Genomic DNA, 20,520 nt, shown 5'->3' on the forward strand with positions numbered 1-20,520 from the left:
TTTTAAAATAAATTAACAGGTTTCCTGAGCCCCTAAAGGATTTGCAGCTACAGGCACTGCGCCTGTCATACCTAATGGATAAGTCAGCCTGACACCAGGTAGAGAAGAAAGCTTTACGTGGTAGTGTTGGGTGCTGGGTACCCACTGCTGATGCAGGAGAAGCTAGGGTGAGCCCTGCTTCATGGAAGCTGTATCTCTTATCCCAGTGCAAAGCAGAGCTGACTGATGGAGATATTTGGCAAAAGTGTTTCCAGGTGACCAACACATAAGGTTGATAGCTGCTTCTCTGCTTTTCTTCTAAGTGCTACAACTTGAAGCAGTGAACGAGAGTCAGGAGTCATGTTTTGATTATTAGTTGTGTGTCTTTGGGCGAATTCCTCACCTGAGCATTCCAAAGTTTGCAAAATGAAGGAGTTGGATGAGGCATTGATTCTCTAGCTACAATTTATGCCCTATATGCTTCTGAAATATTTTCAGAAAAAAATCACAGAGAGATAAATGAAGACATGTATACAGTGAGGCAGGTATACTTAGACTAGGACCCAGGAATAAGTTATTTACCATATTAAATTTAGTTCTGAATTTACAGGCAGCTGTAAAATATAGAATTCTTATCATCTAACTGAAGGAAGACTAACACTTCTTTGGGTATTTATTTGGCATTACTTTTTCGAGAAGATATGACCACTAGTTGACCAGTGAGCTAGCTCCAGGGCAATCGGAATCTCCTTCCTCCTCCCCTGCCCTTGAAATGTACATTCCAGCCACTGTTCCCATAGTGGGAGCAAGCGGAAGGCCATAGCCTCGAGAGAGAATAGGGTGTTGCTGAGACCATCTCGAACTTACATGTGACTGAATCCAGGTACGTCCTGTGTATAAACTTTAAGATCCTGGTGGGCATGTTGCAGAGGCACCTGAGAAAGTCACATGTAAGTTCCCTTGCTTGTTCAACCTGCCACCTACCAATTTGGATGGGTCTACTCCTTGTCCTATCTCTTCTTGACTTCTTCAGATTATCCCGCAAAAGCTCCACAGTTTGCAAATCTACACACCTATTAAATGTTTGATTTTTTTATTGCAAAAGCAGCACTAACACCATTTAAAACTTTTTAAAGAGCTAAAATTCACTTTCAATACAACTACCTCAATAAATGTAAGTATTTTCCTTGTGGTCTTTACCAGCGTAAAAATTATTCAGGTTACCATATCTAGAGAAAATCTTTGTTTTTTGCTTTTGCGTTTTTTTCACCTAGGAATATGCAACCTTTACTTCCCTGCTGCTGCAGCACTTGTGAACGTTATTTTAAATGTCTGCACAATATCGATTGAATAGACTTAGCAGTTCCTTGACTGTTAGGTATTTAGTTGATTTCTGGTTTTTCCTTACAACCCAGAATAAGCAATTAATATTGCACTCTTTTTTTTCTTTAGAATTTCCTGGAATGAGATTAGGTCCAAACGTACGGACTGACTCTCTTCTAAGCCTTGATGCCTTGCTTTCCTTAGAAATTGTGCTACCTGAGTATGAAATGCTGACATTTAAGGTTCCATGGAGTGTTCGAGAATAATGATCTTTTTTTTTTTATGAGAATAATGATCTTTTTAGATTATAAATGACTCTGGATGGGTCTGTTGCAAGGCAGGCTTTATCCATGTAAAGCAGTGAAAACATTTGAATTTGTCTAGATTTATTTTCAGTATAAATATGCTTTTAGTATTTCAATGTATGCAATCTATTCATGCAGGGGTAGAAGGGCACATTTATTTAATTGGGGATAAACAGTGTCTGGGCAGAGGGTGATGAGGACTGGAGTGGGCTGCTTTGATGTATGGTACTCCTCTCAAATCGGGGAGGGTGTTGAAGTGACGTTCCTTGTCCTTGCAAAGTTGTGCCCATGATCAGAGAAGAGCTGAAATCATTCTGGATTCGGGCGGCTGGGCTCCATTTTCCAGGATCCATGGCTGTAAGAATATAACTGAAGCTGAGTTTCCTTCTTTCCTGGATCTCAAACAGCTTGGGCTCAAAGTGCTCTGATTCTCTTCCCCGAGTGTTTCCAGAGAAGACAGCCTGAGGGAGAGGAAGTGGTGCTAATTAAGTCCTCCCTCTGTTTTCCAGGCACAGGAGCCTTCTGCAGATGTCTGTTGTAAGGCGCGTGTTCGCAGAGTGTGGCAAATAGAAAGGCAGGCTTTCCTTCCCCAAAGGCACAAACCTTCCTTCACAGGTTACAGGGAACTCTAGAAACACACTTCCTTCCAACAGCCACTGTGTGATTGAGGTGCCAGACCTGCCAGGGAGGCCAAAGTGCTTCACTGATTGTTCTCTCAGTCTCTCTCTCTCTCTCTCTCTCTCTCTCTCTCTCTCTCTGTGTCTCTCTCACACACATGTACAAGTGCACACGCACACAATTTCTCCTGTTTCTATGGGGGGTGCCTTGTATTTCTTACAGACCATTCTCTGCCTTTTGTACCTTAAAAAAAAAATTGCTGAAGACAGCCTCAGCGAAGTCTTCCTACTGCAATACAGCGTGCCTCATGATGGACATGCTAGACTGGACCAGAAGCATGGTTGGGAGCTCTGGGTGGGCATCCTGGTGCTGCCACAACTGAGTGTGTCCTGGGTGGGTCCCCTTAATGCTGTGATCCCCAGAGATGCAGGTAAAATCATCTTCCTAGGGTTGCTGGGAGGATCGGATGGAGGAACCTATAATGTGACCCGTGGAGGGCTTTACACTGGTGAGCCCCCCTAACCATCTGTATTTTCTCCTGCACTCAAATCCCTCAGGGTGACTGGATATGTCTGCATTTGCCCAAGATAATTTAGTTTACTTCTATCATTCTGATGTAACTGTTAATAGTACCCTTCTCAAGCTCCAAAGTGTCCAGCTTTAGGCCACAGGTTAAATGCTCATCACACTATTTTTACCGCTCCTGAATACTCTAATTCCAATGTTAAGAATGTCAACTTGCAGGAGTCAGGGCTGTTTCTCATTCTCTACTATTTCACAAGAATCGAGGAAACTGAATTTATCTAATTAAGAACGCTGAGGCAGCTCTGAGAATACGATGACTTTCCCAGTCACAGTGAAGCTGGACACAAAATCCACTTCCTATGTAGCATGGACAGTGTACTTACCATAGGTCTGACTCATGCAGGAGAGCCTGGTTCTCATCTCATGGAGTCAAAGAATGAATCTCACGGACAACAGAGAGTGAGCAAAGTGATAGAGTTTATCAAGCAGCCATACAGAGAAAACTCTCTAAAGTAAGAGGTGCCCCACAGGGTTGCCGCTGAGGACTTTTCTGCTCTGCCTTTTATAGGAAACTGACCAGGGAACTTGGTAAATTTCTTGTCAATATCAGGGTGGATATTGGGATCCCTGGGTGGCTCAGCAGTTGAGCGCCTGCCTTTGGCCCAAGGTGTGATCCTGGAGACCCGGGATCCTGTCCAACCTTGGGCTCCCTGCGTGGAGCCTGCCTCTCCCTCTGCCTGTGTCTCTGCCTCTCTCTCTCTCTCTCTGTGTATCTCTCATGAATAAATAAATAAAATATTAAAAAAATATATCAGGGTGGATATTTAGAAGAAACATGGTGGACTTGTAACTGACATAATAACAAGCAAGATGTTTTGCAAATATCGTAAGTTATTGCCTTCTCTCAGGTTAATACCTCCTCCATAGTATTTCTCTACATCTGGAATTTCTGTGAGCTTAGTCAGGTAGCCCATGGCCTTGAGAGTCTTGTGCTGTCTTGGTTTGAGCAGGGACTATTGATAACATCTTAATGACATATTTCTGTGATTACTTAGTAGCCATTAACGGGGGATAATCCATAACATTTTGGAGCTAGGGAGCCAAGTTTATTTTTTCTGTTTTTACTTTCTTATCTCTGTTTTGTTGGGATGGTTAGAAGCCTGACTCTGGGGCCTTTTCCTTATCTTTCCCTCCGTAGCCCCATCTGCTCCTAACTCGTTCCTAAATCATGACTATTTGGCCTCAGCTTAGAAACAGTAACGTGATGTAGGGGCTCTTTTTACTAGGCTAGTATGTGCCGTCTATGTATTTTGTTAAATTTTGCTGTATATTTACAAAATAGAAACGAGTTTATTATGTTTTTACTTAAGCATATGTAATCATTGTAAGCATCCAGAGATTTACAAAAACAAAAAATTAAAATCACCTATCATCCAGAGATAACCATTGTTAATATTCAATTTTATTTCTTTGTAGACTTTTTCTAACCCTGTCACACAACACACGTATATACATATTCAACTCCAAGTTTCCTTTCCTCTTTCTTTTTTTTTGAAGTATTTTAAACCATTTGAATATAATAATTCATTATTATTCATAATCTTTTCCCATTAACAATATATTTTGGGCATATTTCCCATGATAAAAAATATCCACTTACATTTTTAATGACTACATTGTATTTTATTTTATGATATAACATATTTAGCCAATTCCCTACTGATGAGTTCTTAGTTTCTCTATATTCTTCTGGTAGTAGATATAATGTATGAGTGACTAATGTGGTGGTGATACACAATGTTTTGCTCTTAGACGTAAGTTGTCAGTATTTTTCTGCTATTAGACACATATGATGTGTCTTCCTATATTGATGTCTTTGGGCATTTGTTTAAATTCGTTCCTTAGGATAAAATTTTAGAATTGTTGTTTTTTGAGTTAAAAATATGCTGTTTAAGTGTTTTTTGTGCCCTATTACTACCCAAGAGCATATGAGAAAGTGCATTATCATTCCTTTTAACTGTTAAGTAAGTTGACAGACTGGTAGGTTTTTAAGCAAAAATTCTATGAAATCTTGAAGATCAATTGTCTGGTAATTATTTCATACTATTATCTCCATACTCAGCTCCCTGTCCTCTGGGATTAAAGATGGGAAAATGGACCTACTTGCAGCCCTCTTGTGTCTATCTGAGGGTCTCTACTTCTCTCCCCTGGTAAATGACCAGGTAGGTGGTAGAGTCTCTGTTATTGAACTGCACTCATTAGTGCCTTTGTTAATGTATGAATGCATTTGTCAGTTTCAGGAACATCACGTGCACACTGCAGACTTTTCTGCTCTAGCCAGGACATAGGTAACTTCTTTTCCCCTTTTTTTCTAATGAGAAGATTCTTTCTTCCCTTGTTTTAGATAGAAGAAATGTCAACAATTGGGAGTTTTGAAGGATTCCAGCCCGTGTCTCTGAAGCAAGAGGGAGATGACCAACCCTCTGAGACTGACCAGCTGTCCATGGAGGAGGGGGACCCAGGCAAGGACTCAGAGACAAGGCAGATTTCAAGGCAGCCCAGTGTGACTGAATCAACACTGTACCCCAATCCTTATCACAGACCTTTTGCCTCACGGAAGTACTTCGTGACACGGGTAAAATTTTTGGTGCTCTGAAATACTATACAAGACTGCTCTTGAAATATTCTAATATCATTATAAATACTGTATATATTTGCCAAGTATTTTCACATTTGTTATCTCCTGTAATAGTAATAACCATGAAGTAGGTATTATTATCCCCATGTTACAGAGGAAGGATCTAAATTTCCGTTAAGGGTCTACTTTTGATAACCAGGTAGTATTGAGGAGAAGCTGGTTATCCACTCTCCAGGGATCTTTGGCTCCTCAGTCCTGTGTTCGTGTTAAACCTGATCTCCACAGATTAGTGATCTATGGAGAGAAAACCCAGGCAGTGAGAATACAAAATTGTGTGTCCAGAGTAGGTTATTTGTTGCATTTTTGAAAAGGATGGGGGTGATGGAGTGGAAGAGCTTGCTGAGAATGGGTTAGACCTCAGTGTCTACGCTGGGATGCTGGAATGACAGTGTGGGAACAGACACTTTTAAATCCCAAGCCTTCTGTTACTCTCTGGAGCGGAGCCCTTTTGCCTAAGAATTAGAGCTGAGAAAGTAAATGGATAGGTGGGTAATGAAGATGGAGTTTGTGTATCTAGATGTAAAAGATTAGGCACCTGGGTGGTTCCAACAGTTGAGCATCTGACTCTTGATTTTTGGATCAGGTCATGATCTTGGGGGTTGTGGGATCAAGCCTCATGTCAGACTCTGCACTATGTGTGGAGCCTGCTTGAGGTTCTCTCTCTCTGTCGGCTCCGTCTGCCCCTCTTCCTACTCACTCCCTCTCTAAAAAAAAAAAAAAAGAAAAAGAAAGAAAGAAAGATAGTTTGAACTTCTAGCATCTGGATCAAGTGGAGAGTGGGACAGTGCTTCCTGGGTTTGAGTACTTTTTCTTTCTTTCTCTCTCTCTCTATCTCTCCTTCCTACTTATCAATGTTCTTTCCCAGTCCTCAATGTTCTTGTTAGCACAATAATTGCTGGCTCATGGGCTATAATCAGTTGGTGGCAACACTGGGGATCGTACAGTGTGGCAATGAAGATCATCTCATTTTTGAAGCATTCATGGGACAAATCTTGAAAAAAAATTTTTTTCAACTCAATCTTATAAATAAATGATGGCTAAGATGTTGTGATGATTTACAAGTTTTACTGACAAATCCTGATTTGGTAGCTTTTAAAACATCTTTGGTTAAGATAAAATTTTAACTAAAATGACTCAATGTATGAGTAGGTGTGTGCGTGTGTATGCATGTTCGAAGCTAAGACATACCCCTATCATTTGTACTTAGCCACTCTGATGTGTTAAGCTGCTTTGGTAGGTGCTATACTATGTGTGTGTGTTTGTGTGAGTGTTTTTGCACATGCAGAGCATATGGTTTGTTTTCCAAAGTATGTGAACTTTATTGAATAAGCAAAATTAAGTTGTAAGATACATCTGTGAAGAAAATCAAAGCATCCCCTAAAGTTGTCTTATCTCTGGTAATGATGATGTACCAGTCACAGTTTGATGAGATAACGAGCATGAGTGGTATGGAATAAGAGATTCATCATGCTCAGAAGCTGGTGCAGTTATGAGGGCTGGCTGGGAAGTCTCTGCAAAGCTGTCGTCTTTGCACCTGGTGATGGGCCTGAAGTTGCTATAGGCCAACCAATTGGTAGTCATGAAGTGGGAATAGGGAATAAGGGAAACACTGGAACCTGTACAGACAAACCAGAATTCCTGAGGAAAAACTGGAATCTGTGTCTGTTTCCCACCAAGTCTAAACTTGAAGACGTGAGTCCTTTCAGGAGAAGTTGGTGGCCTTTCTCCACTGAGCTGCACACTTACCAAGCCTAGGAAAAAGAGAATATGAGAAGGTCTAACTGCCAGCAGTAGCTGTAGGTCTGTCCGGGTGCTGCCCCGTACCACCAAGTGAAGCAGGAGGTCAACAACTGTGAATATAAGCTTCCACAGTGCCTGGCGGACTGCACTGATCTTCCACAGGGAAATAACTGATGTGTCACTTCTGCCTTGCAAATCTTACACTAATGTCTCTTGTGGCCAACTCTACTTTGGAAATGGATAGGAAAGGAAATTCTAGAAAATGTAGTTCTAGCTTAGCTAAATCGACCCAGTCTAAAGCCACCATGGAGGCTTTGTTTGTGTGTGTGTTTGAATGATGTTTTTATTTGTATGGTTCTATGCAACTTATCAAGTGAAGTGCCCTGGAGTAACACTATAAGGTTGGTGGGGGAGAACTGCTCACTCTTGTACTAAACATAGTACAGTTTCAGGGGAGTGAAATTACCTGACCAAGTCACATGATATTAGTGAAAGAGCTATAGCTAGAATCTTTGTCTTCTGTCTGTAAGTCCAATGCTCTTCCTACCATCATGTACAATTGCTTTTATAAGTCAATCAGTGACTGACTCCAGTCCATTGGAAGAGTATCTTCTCCCTCGAATAAATAGACACAAACCCTAAGTTCTCAAGAGGTTGGGAGGGAAAACTTCTAATCTTGTTAATGAATTTAGAGTAGACTTGAGGACTCTTTAGGAGTTGTGAGGGCTACATTCCCAAGGCACTCAGCATTTGCTCTCCTTCAGACTGATAGATGAAATATATATATATATACACACACATATATATGTTTAGCATATGAGTATAATGAATGTGCTTTATATGTATTTTTATATTTTTACTCTCTATATAAATTTCCCCATTTGCAATGTGTGAATAAAATACAAGTTTTATACAGAGGTTTAAATAGGCTTATTTGTAAATATGCTTAGTACAGTGCATGACATGTCTATTAACATTTTATAAGCAGCATCTCATTGCTATTATGAATGCTTTCTTATTGATTTGACATTCCTATTTCTATATTTGATCATAGGGAATGACATTAAGATGCCTGTGACCTCACCATGACTTCCAGGGTGAGATATAAATGTAGATGTATAGTTTCTATAGCAGTCAAGAGGTTTGAGTGAAGGAAACTAATTCATTTTCTCAGGGAATAATTCAATAAGACCCAGGCTCTGGATGATTCAGAGCTATTAAAGATTCATCATGAAGTATCACTTCTTAGAGCTGAAATGAGATCGACAGATGATCTGGTCCACTGATTCTCCATCTTTATCATGCAAACAAATGACCTGGAGATCTTGTGAAAATGCTGGTCTGATTCAGTAGGCCTGGAGTAAGGCATTAGATTCTGCATTTATATAGATTCTCTGGCGATAAGATGCAATCTGTCCATACAACATACCTTGAGTACCAAGGAGCTATCAACATTCTCATTTTCAGAAGTAACTAAGGCCCAGAGAGGGCATGTCAAGTGTCATAACCATTAATGAGTGCTGACTTGCCCAAGAGGCTAGTAGTAAGTGCTAAAGCTGGGGTTAGAACCCAAGTATTCCAATTCCCAATTCATAGTTCTAGGATCCCACACAGCAATTAAAAAGAAGTGAGTTTACTACTGTGTAAGAATTTAAAGCATATAGGTTGTAAATTCAAAAGAACAGTAAGTAAATGAGCTGCGGAATTCCTTGATCAAGCATTTTGTTTCGTTAAATATTTTAAAATCATTTCACAGAAGGTGGTTTATTGTTAAAAAAAAAAAAAGGAAAATGTCAATAAGCAAAATGAAAGTCACCTGCCCAACATTAACCAAGTATATTGAATGTGTGCTTATACATTTTGGTGTGTATCCTGTGTTGCTTTTCCCTGACCTGTGCAATTGGTTGCATAAAAATATTTCCTATGCCAATAACTATACTTCCATAAAATCACTTAACAATTTAGTTACATCCTGCTATGGAGAATATTCTACAATTTATTTAACTTTTGCTGGACATTGAAGTTGTTTCCTACTTACATCTTTTAACCCAGAAAGGAAAGTTACTCTTTGACTTGCTGTAGCAGAATGGCAGTCAGTTTCTTAGGGACCAGAAATAGATACCCAATGCTGTAATAAGAAAGAAGTTCAATTATATGAGTTTCAAACTGGATATGCAAAGATGTGACTGCTCTGGAAGTTAAAATTAATCCAGGAAAAACAAGAGACTCTGTCTCATGACCCTGAGATTATGACCTGAGCCAAAATCAAGAGTTGGATGCTTAAGCAACTGAGCCACCCAGGTGCCCCCAAGAGGCATTTTTAAGCATCATAACCTAATGCATTAGGTCATATCTCTAATGCATTAGATCATACCAGATTATAAAAGCAGTCAATCTGGTTCCTTAAACTTCTTATATTCTTTCATGTGGCATCAGGGATGTTGCTTCCTATCCACGGGCTTCCAGACTATCATTTATTTCCTGAACTGTGCCTTTCCAACACAGCAATATTTGTGCTCAAAGAAAAGGTCTTAGAGGATATCTAATCCAATCCCCGAAACACAGAAAGGAGATGTGACTTGTCCAAAGTCAACCAGTAATTTGGGGGGGCCATGCCAGAACTCCTGATGCTTTTTACCACCCCTCTAGAGCCTCTGACCTTGGTCAATGAATGAGAGGTCATGAGAATGTCTGAGGCACTGGCTATCACTCTGCTTGGATACTTTTTCCTCCTGTTTTTGTTCATTTGCTATTTTATTGCTTAGACATATCTAAAAAAGGCCTGGTGCCTTTTCTGAACAAAAGTACCACTCAAGGCTAATAACTCGAGGTATATTATGATAATCTCTTTAGTTGTGGAGACTGATATTCAAAAGCAACTTCTTATGAAAGGAACAATACTTGATATGCATGGGGAAAGATATTTTTAAACTCCCTGTAGGACTCTATATTTGCAGATACCTTATCAGAAAGTTGAAAGCGATTAGGGATGGGGAATTATCTCTAAATTTATACTTGAGAATGTAAATTACATACAAACTAATGGGACTAAAACTATTTGATCTTTTAATATTTAATTAATGGTTCCCCATGGCCTTTTTATAGCCTGTGTTCTATTGTGAGGAACGAGACTTTAATAAGCAGGTTCAGGACTTCCCATTGTGTAGCAAGATGTCATTGCTTTCATGACACTAATTTGGCTTTCATACTCTCTCCCTTTCCCTCTTCTCTTACTATAGGGTTCCCTGAGTCTTACTCTTGCATTGGGAACAACTAAATATATTATTTATATTATTATTGTCTGTGTGAGTCTCTTTCTGGTCTAGAAATTACATATCTCACTGGGCAAAAGGTTTCTTGATTCCCCTCCTTACACTGAAATCCCTTGAAAATTGTAATAAATTTGATGTTTCTTTCTGAGGGCAGATACTTAACAATAATAAATTAAGAGGCATTTCTTTTATTTTCAGAGAAAGACACATTTGCCCTGGACTTTACAAATCACATCCAATTTAGAGCTGTTTTTCTTCTCTTATGTGTTTATCACAAAGTGATTTCTATCTGGGCATGATGACACCCACAAGATAGATCTTATGGTATCTGAGTTCCTGGGAGCATTCCTTTTTTTATGGCCCCCTCCTCTTATTGTCTAGCTAGGGAGTCCAGTATATGGGAAACAGTTACCAGTGGACATATTATTTATGTGACGACTGGCCCCTGGCTAGTCTAATTTAAGGAACCATAAGGAAACACACACACACACACACACACACACACACACACATCTTTGAAATTCCCTTAGTAGGTTTGTTTTGACTGAAGACGTTCTGTGCTGAACTATTAGAAAAGATATTGCCCAGTCTGCTGTGTAAGGACTTGTAAATAAGGATTCCCCCCTCATGATTTTTCTTCAGATTTAGCATTAGAAATATATGTGTATTGGATGAGGTATACTTACTATTCCAGTGTACTTTCCTATTAGTCCTAGGTGGCATGGAGTCTTCAAGCTAATTGTTCCATTGCAGTGATCATTTGACCTCCAAATCCTGGTACTACTATTTTCCCTTCATTTAATGCTAACAATAAGAATGAAAATACAGTGTTTTATTATCCAGTGTTCCCAGAGGTTTTTGGCATTTCCCAACAGCTCCGTTACAGTTAATATTGTCTTATCAGCCCAGCAAGTAAGTAAACTGATGTCTGGAATGATAAGGACATAATATGGGACTCATGGCAAATAGAAAGGCTGAGATCTAAACCTTGCCCTAGACACAAGTCAGAGTGCTCACACACTATCTCATTTTCTACACTGAATGGCTGAAGTTAATTTATTCCAGTTAACCAATGATGACAAGCAGAAGAGAGTAAAATACTCTTATCAGGATACAGTGATTAACTGTTCCATAAAGTCACAACCACTGTTTCTGCTGAAGGTGAGAACACCACACTCAGTGAAGATGTTGGCAGAACTCCAGAGACTTCCCAACCATTTTGTAGAAGCCACACTGATGTTCAATATTTAAGTTTTGCAAAGGTATACAGTAAAACATCACCTCCATCCACTGTCCCATCAAGTGCCTCCCCCCACCAACCATAGGAGACCACTGTTAACATTTTCTAGGTATCCCTCTAGAGTTGCTTTAGCATATACAAGCATGTGCAAATATTTGTTCTTATCCCTTCTCTTTTTATACAAAAATGCAACATATTTACCCTGTCTTCTGAACATTTTTTCTTTCATTTAATAATGCCTTTTGAAATCTTTCCATATTAACACAGATTTCCAATTTTTTTTGCACATTCATCATGTTCTATTGTATGGATATGTCCTCTATTATATCTAACAAGTCCCCTATTGATCTATATTTGCCTTATTTCCAAAATTTTGCTATTCACAAATAAGGCTGCAAAGAGCACTGTATAAACATCTGTCATTTTGCACATATGCAAGAACATCCATAGTATGACTTCAGAGAAGTGGAATGTGAATGTCTAGATCAAAGGAGAGATCATTTTTGGTAGATTTTGCCAAATGCTTTCCTTCGGGAAGACAAGTAAGGTTTTGAAAAATTCTACAATTTTATATTCATCTTCACATGTTCTGGCAAAGTGCCTGGTGTAGAAGCATTCAACAAAATGCTTATTTTAGGATTATTTCATTATTCTCCAATTTCACTTACAGTTTTTTTTTCTTCTGCAAAGTATTAGTTTCACTACTGAGCTATATTAGCTGAGGAAGAAATTATGTGGATATAAGAAAAGAGACAGGAAAAATAGGATGAATCATCAAAGAAAGTATGATTTTGAGCAGTGGGCTTGATGCAGCCAGGCTGTAATCACAGGGAGTTCGGGTTGGAGATGGGAACGTTGTCATGGGATTATAAAGGATTTCCCTCCAGCATAGTTTGGTCCTGCCAGTAGGGTCACTAGAACAGTGATGTTGATGCGGCCTTCTCTGTCAGTGGGGGCTCAAGGCATACTTGATTGATGCTCCAGAACTTACTGATTTTATGACTCACAGCTTCTACTAGGCATGGGCTGCCATATTAGCTTTCTGACAATCTGTGAACCAGCCGCAGAGAATGACAAAGGAGTCAGAAATTATTCAGTCCACTGGCTGACTATTCAATTCAACAGGAAATGTGTTAAATGAGAAAATCAGAATGTCTTGGTATAAGGGCTGTGATCATATTTTCTTAAAGACTTCCAGGAGGCTTTCATCATCAGCTTGGCTCAGAAAGCTTTTATTCAGTCTCCTCATTTGTCTTTATAGATAAAGAAATGGAGGCCAAGAAAACTCAAATCATTGGCTACAGGTCACAGAATTGATTTATAAGAGATCTGGAACAGGAACCCAGGTCACTTGACTCTGTTCGATGCACATTTCCTGGATGACTTGGGCTGTGCTAAGTGAATTGGATGGGGAGGTGCAGGACTAAGTAGGGAAAGCTCTACACCATTTCCCACCACTTCATCTGAAGCAGTGCCATTCTTTTCCTCATTTTCATATATGGATTCTCCTATTATAAGTTTTTTTTTTTCCCATGACCAATGGATTCTGTGGCCAAAATATTTCAAAGCCTTTTATCGCTGAGAAAGCAAACAAACCCAAATCCTACCACCACCCTACCTCTGAGAGGAAAAGGTATTTGAATGGGTCCTAGGCCATCCTAGTATCCTGGTTTCCTTTTGTGAGAAGAGAGTCTCAGCCTGGGAGGATTGGAAATGTTAATATTAGAGAATATGTGGTTAGTATTAAAGTCCTGTTATATAGAGAATATTCAAGAACTGGCAACCTACTTGTCAGTAGCTCAGGGCTGGGAATGAGGCCAGCACTGCATTGTAGGTGGGGCAATGGTATGTCTATTTTCTTGTCTCTACCACATCTTAGCTGAGTGAACTTGACAAGTTACTTCCCCACACTGGCCCCTGTTTCCACACCTATAAAATTAAATGTCTTAAACTAGATAACCCCTGGGCTGCAGTGGTTCTCAACCTTGGCTACACATTGGAGTCATCTGGCATGCTTTAAAAAATCCTGATGTACTGATATGTGGGTCCCATCCACTGAGTATCTGATATGATTGCTCTGGTGTGAGGCCTGGGCATTAGAATTTGTAAAAGTTCCCTTGGTGATTTTGATGTGTACTCAAGGTTGAGAGTAATTGTCTAGAGAGCCACAGTTCTCATAGTACAGTCCCACACCAATAGCATCGCCTGTGAACATGTTGGAAATACAGATGCTTGGGCCCACTCCAGACCTATAAACTCAGAAACTCTGAAAACAATGCCCAGCATTATGTTTTTGATTCTCATGTACACTGAATTTTAGGAATCACTGAGCTAGAGGTCTATGAATTTCTTATCGGAAAAGGGTTAATCAGCTTTTAAACGAGAGGTAGGCCCATAGGAGGAACACCTGTTTGGAGAAGGGTAAAGGATGCAAGGCAAGGAGAAAAAAAAGTTAATTCTCCAGAGTCAGCTAAAATTATGGTAAGAATATTAGAAAAAGTTTTTCGGGACACCTAGGAGGTTCAATGGTTGAGCGTCTGCCTTCAGCCTGGGGCATGATCATGGAGTCCCAGGATCGAGTCCCACGTCAGGCTCCCTGCAAGGAGCCTGCTTTTCTCTCTGCCTATGTCTCTGCCTCTCTCTCTCTCTCTGTCTGTCTTTCATGAATAAATAAATAAAATCTTTAAAGAAAAAAAGAAAAAGGTTTCTCTTAGATGTTATATTGCCATGTGCTCTTTGAAGAGAGAAAGGTTTGATTTAAAAAAATATATATATATTGCAAAATCCTTTGAACTTTCTGGTAAACATGCTTGTCAAAGAAAACTGGCACTCTGAAAATGGCTCTTTTCATTTCTATGAGAAAGTATGAGTATGATCATGGAAGACAGGACTCGGATCACTTTGGTCCCACCCAAGAAGAACAGCTTAGTAAATACCAGAGTTCAAGACTAAGTTCCCCGGCAGGCTGTTCCTAGAACAAACAGACAAACGCAAGACCTATCTTTCCCATCAGCTTTCTGGAGGAGACTACGGATTATACTCACTAATCATAAGCAAAAAAGACAGCTCAGTTTTCTCTAAACCAAGTATTTTCTTTTTCCCATTCAGCCTGGGGCCATTGAGACTGCCATGGAAGACTTGAAAGGCCACATAGCCAAGACTTCTGGAGAGACAATTCAAGGCTTCTGGCTCTTGACAGAGTGAGTAGTTATGGCTAAGTGAAGGACAATAGAAATCTAGCATTTTCCTTAACACCACTATAACAGAATAGGAGATAGATACGTGGAAGAATTGCTTCTGGATGCCACGTAAGAATTGACTGGCATATCCCCCAGTTACAAAATAAAGTTTTGTGGTGCCCTATGGCTGATGCATTACTAGGTTTGACTCCTACAACAATTTTCTGGGCTAGTCGCTTTACTCCGCTATCACCCTGACTCGCTTAGGTCAGACCCTCATCATGGCTCTCAAGGAACATGGCATTGGCCTCCTCACCAATCTCTTTGTTTCCAACCTCTGTCTCTTACAAGTACTCTCTTCCAGCCATATCAGGTTAGTAACCATCCCACTCTGGGTACAGTGGAAAAGAAGGTTAGAAAAGATGAATGACGTCAATGTATACAGTTCGAATTTTATCTTATGTATGGTAACATGGGCCCATGAAACCAAGGAAATCATGCAGGATAGAGAAGACAGGCCATCAGTCCAAAATTAGGATAAAAACCAAGTCTAACACTTGAGTCCTTATTCCTTTAATAAGTGCTCCATTTATCCCCAAGGCTTATCTTAGCTTTCATTGCAAATGACACCATGAAGATGGTTACCTTTGTGTCTTGCCCTGAAACTTTGGTGTCTATGACTTTTTCTTTGCTTACCAGGAGACTATTAGGAATACCATGGTCTTTACAATGATAAGTGATATATTCACATAATAAGAGAAAGAGACACCTCTTTTCTGCTATAGAATCTTTTTTTTTTTTCCTGCTATAGAATCTACAGTATTAAATGAAGAATGTAGTTAGAACTCTATTTTGGATACTCAGTTGGTTCAGTGAGTTTTCTGGCTCCAAAGGCTCCAGCAGAAAAGCTCAGTAATTCCTATACTTCTAGTAAAAAGAATCATTTAATCTTTCACCCCTGGGCAGGACATCTTCTTTGACTAAGTTTTTTTTTTTTTTTTTTCTGGTGGTGGGTGATGGGCAACACTTGAATGTTCAACCTTCCAGGCCAGCAGAACAACTCCCTCAGTCAATGGAATGTAGAACCAGATCATCTGTGGGTCCATCTGACTGACTGCCATATTACATTATTGTCTCAAAGGGGTTCTATGAACTGAATAAAAATGAGCTTGGAAAGCCAAATTGACCATTTCTAAGCATTTGTTTCTTCATGTTTAGACTAGAGATTATGATATGCGCCTGAGGAATTGTTACAAGGGCTAAGTGAGAAAGCATGGTGAAACTCTTAGGCCCCAGCCCATAGGGGATTTTCAACAGATGTCAGTGTTCCTCCTCTGTTCACAAGTTCTAACTATTGGTAAAGTCCTTTTGTGTTTGTTTGTTCGGTTACCTCTGCCCTTATTTCTGTCCTATCCTTCTCTATCTCTTTCATCTCTGGGTTATCTGTAATGAGAAGAAAAGTCTATAATTTAGGTTTTCTACTTATTCATTTTTACCAATGCATATTTTACACCCCACCTTCCATGTGCAAGGTAAAATTTGACTTGTGCAAATAAAATGTCTGCCTTGATTAGGACAGATGTCTACTTAAATTCTGAAGGTCTAATCAGAAAAAGACACCTATTTTGTTTCTACAATGAATTTCATTTATAAGAAAAAATACATGAATGGTGTCTTTCAAAATCCAGGTGTGGCATTTTGAATTCTCAAATAATAAAATCAACAATTTCTTTAATATTGCATGTTTTAATTGTTTGTCTTATTTGTATGGAAATTTGTCTTATTTTTGTTTGTTTGTTTGAGTGTTTTTGTTCAGTGATTATAAAGGCCAGTAGATTTAATTTGTCCAAAAACAAAGGAGACTATGATCTGCATTGAGACTTAGCACCATAATTCTGTCTGTTTGATTTAACATCAACTGGGATGATTAATAAGACCAGAAGTTTTCAGATATATTTGAACAGTTTACGCCTCAAAGACTCAAGTTTTGCACCTAGCTATGACCCTAATGGGAAGCTCAAAGAGTTAGTAAAGACTATCTGGCAACTAGTTTTCTATTTCTCTTTTGCTTTGTGGTATTCATTTATTTTATAGAGAATAATGAGGGATGTATCCTGTTTACTTGAAATTTTAAGCAATCATTGTCATATGCTGTCAGACTTTCTTCCTTTGCACTTTGGAACCATTTCTCCTCTTTATTTTATTCTTTTTAAAGATTTATTTTATTTTGAGAGAGAGGGAGCAGAAGGGAAGGACAGAGGGAAGGAAAGGGAGAGGGAGAGAGAATCCAAAGCCAACTCCATGCTGAGTGTGAAGCTCGACATGGGGCTCAATCCCGTGACCTCAAGATGATGACCTGAGCCAAAACCAAGAGTCAGACACTTAACCAATTAAGCCGCAGAGGCGCCCCCCCCCCACCATTTCTCCTCTTTAGATGGTAGTCTTTTGTGTTCTTTTTTTTTTTTTTTTTTTTTTTTTTTTTAGTCTTTTGTGTTCTTTTTGGTCTTCCTCTCTGTCAAAATCCTTCTACACCTCTTCCTGCCATCTATTAAGAAAGATTTGATTCCAGTCATTTCTACCATAGTAAGAATTTGACAGTTGCTTTTCTTTGCCTGTTAAGTCTTAAAGCTGATTTAGACTGCCTTCTTGTAGAGAAAGAGCTGCCAATTGTAACTAAGAGGTTCAGGCATATGGGCTAAATGAATAGGTTCCCAGTCACTGTGACTGTTCAAGCAGAAGATGGGAGGCATTTATCAAAGGAAGGGCATGCCTAGAGATTCTGAATGACCTTTCGCAATAAAGTCTTTGTTTATTTGTAACACACCAATGTAGGGAAGGTAAATACGACCATAAAAATAGTCAAACGATATTCAACCCAAATATTCTCCCAAAAAACAACAGCAAAACAAAACAAAAAACTAAAGCAAACTATAAATACACAGGCACACTAAAGTGAGAGCCTGGCGGCTACTCTTGTCTTCTTTTCTCTTTTTTCTACTGAGATGAGACCCATCCATTCAATTCTTATGATTTACAGAGGCAATACTATATAACAGCTTCCTCAACTGCATCAACCACACAAGACTCTTTCAAGTGTAACACTTTTTTGTGTGTGTGACGGATATGACTGGGCTTTATGCACATCAATGGTTAGTTCCTTTTATGGAAATGAGAAACTCCTAGCTACTATCCAACAGTTTAAAGAATATTCGCTTTCAAACAAGTATTTCAGTTTCAGAATGATAAGAGTGAACACCCTTCTCATGTATACAGCACATTACAAAAGAACTTCATGTCCATGAACTTGCTTTATGTTCACTACAGCCTTGCTGGTTTTGTGATTGCCTTTTAATGGATAGGAAATGGAGATGAAGGGTGAAGAAGTGGGCAGATAACAGAAAAAGTGAGGAAGGCAGACTGCAACCCCACACTAGCTGGGTTCTGATTCTTTCCCAAAGGGAGTAAGGTGTAGGTGTGGGGTGACTAATGAGCTCAGCTCAACCTTTAGTCATGGGTGATCAGAGAAGTGGTTTGATATAGAAAGGTGATGTGGGCACTATCATGAGTGCTTAAAGGCCTTAAGTATCAGGTTTAAGAACTTAGATTCTACCCCATAGGTGATGGGGAGACACTGATGGGTGACAAAAGTGTGACTGTATTTCTATTTTATAAAGATCACTGAAGGCCATAATCCCTTATCTAAAACCCTTGGAGCCATATGTGAATCAGATTGAGGATGTGTCAGATTTTAGAAAGGTAAAACAATGCATATGTGTTTTATTTTGTGCCCCCAGTAGAAGTCTAGGACAGCACCCCCCATTAATCAAACACATTAACATTTTTGCAGGGAAATATGTGATAGTAAAAATAGAAGAAATGGCTTCATGTTGGTTAAGATTGGGTTTTACCACAAGGTGCATTTACTATTCTCAGGACTTTATTGGATTTGGAATTGTGGATGAAGGTGTATGGCCTATAGATGTTGGAAATGTGAAGGATCAATGCATGGGTGGAAGGCTGGATGACAAATCAGATACTGTGCAGTACAATGGGGTCTGATGCAATGCTAGGCTGGGGCTGGTCTACACTGGTTTATGACAGGTGAATGTTATAATCTTAGGAATGATTGTTAATGATTAAAATGTAAAATTCCACACTAAATAAATTTAAAACAAAGGCAATATACTGAAAAACTCCTTACTTTCTGACTTTTTTACTTCATTTTGCTGTTCCATTTGATCTTCATGCCTACTGTATTTGTGTAGTGGAAATGCTACATGATGGCGCACCACTGTGCACCTCTTCTCAACTGTGCCTTCAGTGTTGTCACATTGGTAGCTTGGAATTGACCCTGGTGGCAGCAAGTAAACCATGGAAGTCAGCAAACATGAGAGATCAGAGCTCCTTTTATTGCTTTGTTGATTGTCTAAACTCAAGAAAGTGACAGAGAACATTTTGACAATGCAGATTAAACTTAAAAGTATGTCATGTCTGTGGCTGTGATGCTGCAATAAGACACATGAAAAATTGAGGGAATATTTTTCCAGCATTTAGAAAAACTATTATACAATTCCACAAAAGTCACCTTTTCCTTTGAAGAACCCTGAACAGACAGCTGAAGGAAGCTTATTGCCAAGTGGAGGCTGTAAGGTTGCTGAGGGTCCATGTTCTGGGCATGAGGCTTTGGCCAGAGTCCATAGCTGTTCTCATACCTACAGAGCTGATCCTCAGTCCAGGCTGGAAATTATAAAAAGCCTCTTCTTTTTGTTACATCCCTCTTGTGCTCTCTACTGCAAAAGTGTAACAAGGGGCACACTTTAAAGAAGAAATGCTTAATGGAATTCTGTTGTTTAGCATAGAGCATGTACTGAAGGGTGCATATGGGACTGAGAGGCAAACTAATAACCCACAGAGCTGGACTTTGTGGATCTCTGTGTTTAATCATCTGTGAGGAAGGAGTTCAGGGCAACTCTTGGGCTTTGGCCTGGGAAACTGATGGGTTCACTCTACCACCATTCCAGGTTTAGAAGGAAATGATAACTACGTTATTGAGAGCACGCCATATGCCAAACGTTGCAGAAAGAACTTTGTGCATGCAATCTCATTTAATTATGCCAACAATCTTGTCATTTGCTTTTTATAGAACTTGCTGAATACTGTTTTGGGGGAAAAATGTGTGTGAGATGTCCATAGAGGATGCACATGGAGATGTTGAATGGATGGCTTTACATATGGATCCAGATACTATCTCTTAAGTAGTTTTTTCAAAAGGGACAGTAATCCTGACATATTTTGTTTCTTATCGTCTTACCTTCTCTAGAATCTAAGTGCATTAAGTAATATTAAGTCAGTAAAGACATTTTCCAAGGGATATCAACCAAATTCAAGTGAGCTGCTTTGTGACGTCCTAAATATATACAGGTGTATTATTCAGTCAGATTAGAAAAATTAGTTTGAAGGCACTTGGGTGAAGATATGAGAATGATGGACAGAGAGGCCAAGCAGAGAACTGTAGAGACGCAACCATCAACTCCAGTTAGATCCCAGGTAGCTGAAACCATTAAGAATAGAACCCTAAGAAGACTCCAGTTAGGACCCAGGCCTCCAGTCCAGTCCATCCTGGAGTTATATATGCCTCTGT

At 39.4% G+C, this 20,520-nt stretch overlaps 1 protein-coding gene across 3 annotated transcripts in view; it reads left to right on the plus strand.

Annotated features, from left to right (window-relative positions):
* Positions 1–20,520, plus strand: part of TPRG1 (tumor protein p63 regulated 1) — a 136,587-nt gene that overhangs the window by 22,720 nt on the left and 93,347 nt on the right. For 2 of the 3 annotated variants that reach the window (XM_072807819.1, XM_072807820.1), the window contains exons 2-3: positions 5,155–5,385; positions 14,809–14,900. In XM_072807819.1, coding sequence (XP_072663920.1) covers positions 5,164–5,385; positions 14,809–14,900 — 314 coding nt within the window. In that variant the 5' untranslated portion in view covers positions 5,155–5,163. The remainder of the gene's footprint in view (positions 1–5,154; positions 5,386–14,808; positions 14,901–20,520) is intronic. The other variant, XM_072807821.1, reaches the window with a different exon arrangement.

This window comes from Canis lupus, chromosome 31 (genome assembly GCF_048164855.1).
Source record: "Canis lupus baileyi chromosome 31, mCanLup2.hap1, whole genome shotgun sequence".
NCBI lineage: Eukaryota > Metazoa > Chordata > Mammalia > Carnivora > Canidae > Canis > Canis lupus.